The 7,692-nt window shown below is 41.9% G+C and overlaps 1 protein-coding gene across 1 annotated transcript in view; it reads left to right on the forward strand.

The window, feature by feature from the left end:
- The window catches only part of ADAMTSL3 (ADAMTS like 3), a 206,349-nt gene that overhangs the window by 106,102 nt on the left and 92,555 nt on the right, over positions 1–7,692 (forward strand). Inside the window, exons 8-9 of the mRNA XM_019640227.1 lie at positions 106–180; positions 6,937–7,094. Of these exons, the coding sequence (XP_019495772.1) occupies positions 106–180; positions 6,937–7,094 (233 nt within the window). The remainder of the gene's footprint in view (positions 1–105; positions 181–6,936; positions 7,095–7,692) is intronic.

A 7,692-nucleotide genomic window follows, 5' to 3' on the forward strand; every position in this document is an offset into this window, starting at 1 on the left:
AAAAAAAAAAAACTCTTCACAAATGCCCCCGGTTTTGAATGACTTGCTTATTTTATGGGCCTGTAGTGCACAAGTTTTACGACACTTGTTTGTGTTCTTTCCTAGGAGAAGAAAATGTCATCGCTGTTCCTTTGGGAAGTCGAAGTGTGAGAATTACAGTGAAAGGACCTGCACATCTCTGTAAGTAGAATTTAATCTTAACATTGTTTTATTTCCTGAAAATTTAATTCTACCCCACCCCCACTGCCCAAAAAATCTTTGTTTGTGTTAACGGGTGTGTAGACAAACATCTCAAGGATTTTGATGCTGAAATGGTCTAGACTCTATATCAACAGGGAAATGAGGCAGCCCTAAATTTCTCTGTTCTTGTGCCCCGGTGGAAAATATACCAGTTTAGGATTAATCTTACCTCATGGGGATGGAAATAAAGTTATATGTGAAGTAATCTATTTTTATGTGGAGAGTAAACGAGGATTCAAGAGTCTTCTGGAGGTCTCAGCAATTTGAACGAAAAAACAAAATGTAAAACACAGAACTGTATCAGTTAATATATCTGACAAGGATTAGCTTTGTTGCAGCATGTCATGGCTTCAGGTCTAGGGGGCATGGAACGTAAGCATTGGTTTTCCAAAATACTGAGAGCGTTTGTATTGTGTCTTTAGCCAAAATGAGGTGGCATCTTCTCTGTCTGATTTTCTCTGGTCTCTTGGGACCTGAGGAACTGGAAATATCAAAGTTTGTCTCTTCTCCCAAGGTCTCCTTGTGGCCACAGGCTGGACTTTCTTAGTTTTTTTCAAAGGAAAATGGGTCTCTGCCAAGACCAGGCCCCCTGGCCTCAAAGAAGCTTGCTGTGTTTGGCTCTCTCTTTTTGTAAAAAGTACAAAAGACTATTATAACTATTTTAAATCCATACAAATCAAGATCCCCTGGATCAAAGTGCTATGTATTTTGCTGTATTTCCCAAGAGACACCATATAGATTTTAAATCACTAAAATTTCTCAGGGCCAGAAGCATCTTACATTTTTGGTAGCGTGTGTGTGTATGTGTATGGATTTTGAATTCAGAACTAATATTTCAACCAGAAATGTCCTTTGAGAAAAGTTTATATCAAAATGTTGAAGTAAAAATGTTTAAGGTCTCTAATAATGTAGATTAAAGTCTTGATAAAAAGGGAAATTCTGTAATATGTTATGATCTCATTTAGGGAAGCAAGACAATATCTTTGGGACATTGAGGGTGAACAATGATTGGAGAGTCTTTGTTTTACCTTTAAGTTTATTATATGAATTATGACTAAAAGAGTAGGACTGATGTTTAAACTAAAATAACTAAAATGATTACATACATATAATGGTCACTTCATTCCAGGCTTTCTCTGTGGACTGTTTTTCTCTCAGAACTATTTCTCTCAACACTATTCTTTATATAAACCTTTATTGGAAAGGCTACCCATGCTACACTGCCACACACTTAAAGTGGTTGTGGGGGCAAAACATTTTTTAAGCTTCTTTTTAAAATGGCGTAAAGCCCACAACCCTTGACGAAGGTATGTTTTCATACTTACAAATGCAAACTCGATGATTGAAAACAGATCGGAATCATCCAGAGCCCAGGGTTGTGAATCATTTGAGAGATCACACTGTAAAATACCACTTTGGATTAAAAAAATATGATGTGCTGAATAGTCACAGCAACATCATTCATAACAGCCATGAAGTAAAAACAACCCAACTGTCCATCAACTGATGAATGGATCAATAAAACGTGGCATCTGGAATATTATTTGGCTGTAACAAAGAATGAAGTCCTGACATTTGCACAACATAGAGGATCCTTGAGAACATTAAACGAAGTGAAAGAAGCCAGTTGCAAAAAGCCACATATTATGTGATTGCATTTAAAGAAAATATCCGGAGTAGGCAAATCTGTGGAGATGGAAAGTAGATTGGTAGGATGGTTTGCAGGGGGTGGGGGTGGGGGGGGTGTAGAGGGTGGGTAGGAATGAGGAAAGTGACTGCCAGTGGGTATGGGATTTTTTGGGGGGATGACAAAAAATGTTCTAAACTTAGATGCTGATGAAGGTTTCACAACCCTGTGAATATATTGGAACTGTTAAACTACATTTAAAATGGGTGAATTTTATGGCATGTGAGTTTTATGGCACATCAAAACGATGTTTTAAAAAAAAACCCCAGAAAATATGCAGTGACTGGGCCTGAGTTTTCTCATGATACGAAAGGCAGTTTCCAAAAATTCAGCTCCAAAAATAGTTTTGTAAGCTCTAAGAGGAGACTAAGTAGACAGTACATAGAAGAAGTAAACATAAAGTGAAATGAGTAAAGGTGACTACTTTGAGGCAGAACATTCATTTATATGCATATATGTCCTTGCATATGAGATTGGCACTGTCCCAAGAACAGGATTCAGAAATGTTCCCATTTCTTCAAAGGTGACAGGTCTGTTGCTTAGAAATTTCCCCTTCTGAACTATCTCATAGTTGACCCTAGAAGTTATTCTGAAAGTTATCCTCTGCTGATGAATAGCGCTGGCTTTGTTTACAAAGGATTTAAGGTAACATTTCTGGACCTCTAAATATAGAAGTGGTTCGATTCTCTTGATTTATACAACTGTTTTCTTAATTTTTGTTTTTAACAAAGAGGGATTCCTGCAATGCAGCTTATTTTGCAGTAATAAATCATTCTCTTAAGATCTGTATTAATATAGCCCTCCAAAAGGGGGCATTCACAGCTGAGGGTGCCCAGGAATGTTAATGTCAGACTCTTTGCTGTGGAGTGGAATCTGATTACGAAATGTCCATCTCACGCGCTGCCTACAAATGTTCAGAGCCTGACTCTCCATTCCTGTCCCAAGTCTGGCCCCAGCGTGATAGCAGGCATACAGCTCCAAATTTCCTGACAGTACACCCCTTCAAGAATGGAAGTAACAAGAGAGTCCTGCAGAAGAGATTTTAGTGTAGCAAAATCAGCATTAAATCTTTGACTAGCCTTAAACTTGAAAAGCCAAGATGCAGTCAGTTGAAAAACTTCCATTATCATTTGGCAGGTTTTTTTTTTGGTCCTCTAAGTCTCGTCTGATGACTGTATATAAAGCTATATAAATGTAAACATGGGACTGTGTATGATGACCAGTCAGAAGAAACAGATGCTGAATATATGTGCATGTACCATAAAAGACAGCTCTGCGCTAAGCATGAGTCTGACGCATGTATAACTACGTTAGCTGAACTAGCTCAGTACAGGTTTTCGTAACAATACTTCCATGGCCTTCTCAGAATTCAAGGAGACCTCTTGGGGGTGGTTAGCATGACTATGCCTCTTTTGGGAGAAGCCTGGACTGATCCTTCTCCATGCAGGCCCTTCAATGAGAAGCAATTGCAAGCATTTCTTTGAAAAATAACTAGTTATGGACCAAAATATTTGAAGATATCCATATAGACTTGAGTTGGGATGCTTTGGGGGATTTAAGAGGGTCTGGGTGTCTATTATAGTTCTGTTTCTACCTGCTTGCGCTATGTATCCTCTCTTCCTCAGCGCTTCTCTGTGCCCCCCCACCTCAATCATATTAAGTCTACAGAGGACAAAGAAGTCAGCAGTGGGCAGTAGGAGAGGAGGCTCATACCCTTTGCCCCTCATAGTGGTGGGGCATCTATAGGCTTCCTGGGGGTCTCCAGCCGGCACTAGCCACCTTGCTGCAGAAACCGCCAACAGGCCAGCAAAGCTCGGAGATCCAAAGGGCTTGTGTGTGTAGCTGTCACGAGCTGTGAGCTGTACGTTGTCACAGGACAGGCTGTAGCAAGTGCATAGAAAAAACAGCCATGAAGAAAAACTTCATAAACACCTCCGTAAGCCAGCACATCATCTGAATTGCTGAAGTTCACAAACTCCTGTCATTTATTTTAAGAGCAAGTTTGCCACCAGTAAAAATGGCACCTTTGGAAGAGCCACACTGGCCTCCCTGTCACTGTGGATTTGGCACAGTGGCTTCCTTAGTCCACGTTATCAGAACCGTTTGCATCCACAAACTCCACCTTCAGGTCACTTTACCTGTCTTCGTTCTCCCACTTTTCACCCTTGACAGAGGTGACTTCAGAGCACCTGCTTTGGACCTCTTAACTGCAGCCAGAGTCTGTGACCTAGAGAGTTGGAAGCCTGGTGAAATAATTGGGAAAAAAAATATATCTTTTAGGACGAGTATATGGTTCAGGGGGAAAGTGGTTTGGGTATCACATGCAGTTCAGAACTCCTTGTTTTACTCCTTACGGTCTCATATCCTTGTCACTGTCATGGGTGGGCACTGTGGAAGTCATGGAATTGACTTGACATTAAAAAACAAAACACCGGGCCAGCTGAGTGGCATGATGGTTAAGAACTGGCTTGGGACGCCAGAGGGCCCCAGTTCGGATCCCACATATGAGGGCCAGTGACACTGCCCTCCACAGCTAAGATGCTGAACAACAGCTCAACCTGGAGCTGGGCTGCTGAGAGTCGCCCGTGATGGTATAGGCTGCAGCCCCTGTGGCAGTGGGTTGCCATGGGCTACCATGTGTAGCCAGCAGCCAGCGTGAGCGGCCGTCCAGAAGCCGGAGACTGATCTGCCTCGCCCAGGAAGAGCGCAATGATGGTGCCAACTTGGGCCAGTGAAGCAACGTCCTCTACAACTGGACTGAAGAACAAAATGACAGCAACTTGTCTATTCCCCTTCCCCCAATTCCCCAGCGCTGTTCCCATCCCCCCAATTCTCCAATAAAAATCTTTAAAAAACAAAACAAAACACCAAACAAAACCAACAGAAGTGCCAGCCTTTGGTTTAGAGGAGGGGTGTAGTACTGGTCTCCCTTTCCTCCCACTTGGCCGTCCCAGGTTCCAACACCCCCTGCCCTAACTCCGCATCCATCCGATGACACTCACAAAGCCGCGACCCAGAAGGGTAGCATGGTGGTAAAGCAGTGACAAAGCCACGGGTTACACTGTACACGGTTTGAATTCAGTCAAGTCATTTTGGGCTGACCCTGGGTCTAGAAACTTGGTGTTTTGCCTGCCTGCTGTGAGGATGGATTTGGTCTGATTTTGTTTCGTGTCTTGATACTGCCTGCGTGCTCTCTGCTCCTCCTCCTTTACTGTAGGGGGCTAATTCACCCAATCTATCTCCAGTTCCCCAGCTCATATTTCCTGACAACTCACTTTATAACACTCAGCTTTATATCTTCATTGGAACTAGGAAATGAATTTACTCTCACACGTTCCAAAAATCGACTGTGGTCACGGGGAGCAGGGCCAAAGTGGTTGGGGTTTTAGAGTCGCCAGGGTTTGGTTTTGACCACTGTCGACTCCTGCAGGTCCAGGAGCTTTGAGTCTCCCCAGAAAAGCTCCCAGCCAGCCTATCAGCGATAATCAGCCATGTCTCCTAGTGCCGGTTCCGCCGTCTGTCTGTCCCAGTGTTTGAATTCCTGCAGCTGCTCTCGTGGCAGAAAGAAAGCCTGCGAAGGAAAACCGCCAAAGCAGGCAGTGCGTGGATTGCAGCTCCCAGGGCCGGGCGATTTGCTTGTGTTTCATTAGCCTCCCATTTTTAAGTGTGAGACTGAGTGGAGTTTGGACCCTGTTGTGTCTTTTATTTGAAATGGTTAAAGAACCTCTGAATACCAGTGAATCAAGTGTAGATTTCAGAGCAGAACAGGACCCGGGAGGTGTTTTTGTGTTTTTTTCCTACCTTCTTTTAGAAATGAGGCAATGAAAACCCAAGGCAGTGAGTTGGGGAGAGGGTCCTGTCTCACAGTCTCAGACCAGGTCTATGAAGGAAGGGGAAAAGAAAGAAATCATTCAAACACAGAAGAAATGCTATTTTGGTGAAACTGTTGATGATCATGTCTGTGTGGGACCATCTACAAGCACTTCTGTTCATGTACAAGCAAATGTGAAACAAGGGATAGGAGGAACACACCAGGGAGATCTTTGTGGTGACGGAACAGTTCTGTATTTTGATTGTGGTGACATGCGATAAAAGGGCATTGGGCTATATGTGCACGTTGTACCGATGTCAGTTTCCTGATATTGACGTTATACTGTGGTTGCATAAAACATAACCGTTGGGTAATACTGCATGAAAGAGACACAGGACCTCTCTACCATTTTTTCAACTTCCTGTGAATCTGTCATTATTTCAAAATACAGTTTTTTTGTGTTTTTTTTTTAAATTAGGATTTATTGTTGTCTAAATAAAAGACGCAATTAGGATCTTCTGAATGGGTGATAAAATGAGTAACATAGCTTTACTTTGAGTGATAGCTACATCACAGAACAATATAAAGGAGGAGACATAGTCTCTTTCCCCTTACGGTAGAAATGGCTGCAAAGAATTGAATGGACCTCATTTGATCCAGTACCGTCTCAGCAACTTGATAGGAGCAACTAAAAAGCTTCCATGTTTATCCCCCCAACATGAATCAATGCAAACCCAGTGGGTGCATTGATATTATGTCGATACCATATGCTATTCTATGTAGTAAAACATCTTTATGAAATAAAATGATTTTACGGTTGTTCTCTCATTTAGAACACATTGGGGGTTGCTAAAGGCAGGGGTTGGACGGTGAGTGGAATGGGTGAAGGGGGTCGAAAGGTACAGACTTCCAGTTTTAAATAAATCCTGGGGAGGTAATACACAGCATGGTGACTGTAGTTCACAACACGGTATTGTATATTTGAAAATAGCTAAGAGAGAAACTCTTAAAAGTTCTCACAAGATAAAAATTTTGAGTATGTGTGGTGATGGATGTTAATTAGACTTACTGTGGTGATCATTTCACAGTAGATACAAATATCGAATCATGTGATATACTCCAAACGAACATGATATTATGTAAGTTATATCTCAAAATGAGGTAGTTCTCTCATTTAAATTTTATTTTTACATTTTAGTTATTGAATCGAAAACACTCCAAGGAAACAAAGGAGAACACAGCTTTAACAGCGCTGGAGTCTTTGTGGTAGAAAACACAACAGTTGAATTTCAGAGAGGCTCAGAGAGGCAAACCTTTAAGATCCCAGGACCTCTGATGGCTGATTTCATCTTCAAGGTAGGATGAAACTCCTTTTCATAAATCCATGCATCGGAAACTCAGCGCACCTTGAATTTTAAAAACAGTAAGTGTGTTCAGCAGAAAGTCACCGATGATTGTTTTTACCCAGAGTGGGTATCATCAATATTTCCATCTTGGCGTCCATTCCGAAAAAAATTTGTTAATCTGTCTTAAGTTTCTGCTCCAAAACCCAGAGAGTTAAGAAACAAATGTGACTTTGATGGGGGAAAGATGGTGTTTGTATTTCTAACTTGTAGTGAACTGTGTTCAGATTTGGTGAAATGATCAGTGGCTAAATGCTCCCCATCCTAAACCAGTTCTGTGCTATTGCACATGTCCTCCTTGCAAAGGAGAGAAGAGAAGATAGGTGATTCCTCACCCTTCTTTTTTGGTTTCCCCAGACAATCTCATAACAGGTGTTTGTGTAGGCACCTGTCACAAGGTGCCCTCAGAACTACGTTTCTTCGCTGTCACCATGAGCCTGTGTCCCCTCTCTGGGTGAATCTGGTGCATTTTTAAGTTATTATTATTATTTCTAGTTTCAGGTGTACAAAACAATGCAATAGTTATCCTTTACACCCCTCACAAAGTGACA

The sequence above is a fragment of the Hipposideros armiger genome, unplaced genomic scaffold, assembly GCF_001890085.2.
Source record: "Hipposideros armiger isolate ML-2016 unplaced genomic scaffold, ASM189008v1 scaffold_48, whole genome shotgun sequence".
Lineage (NCBI taxonomy): Eukaryota > Metazoa > Chordata > Mammalia > Chiroptera > Hipposideridae > Hipposideros > Hipposideros armiger.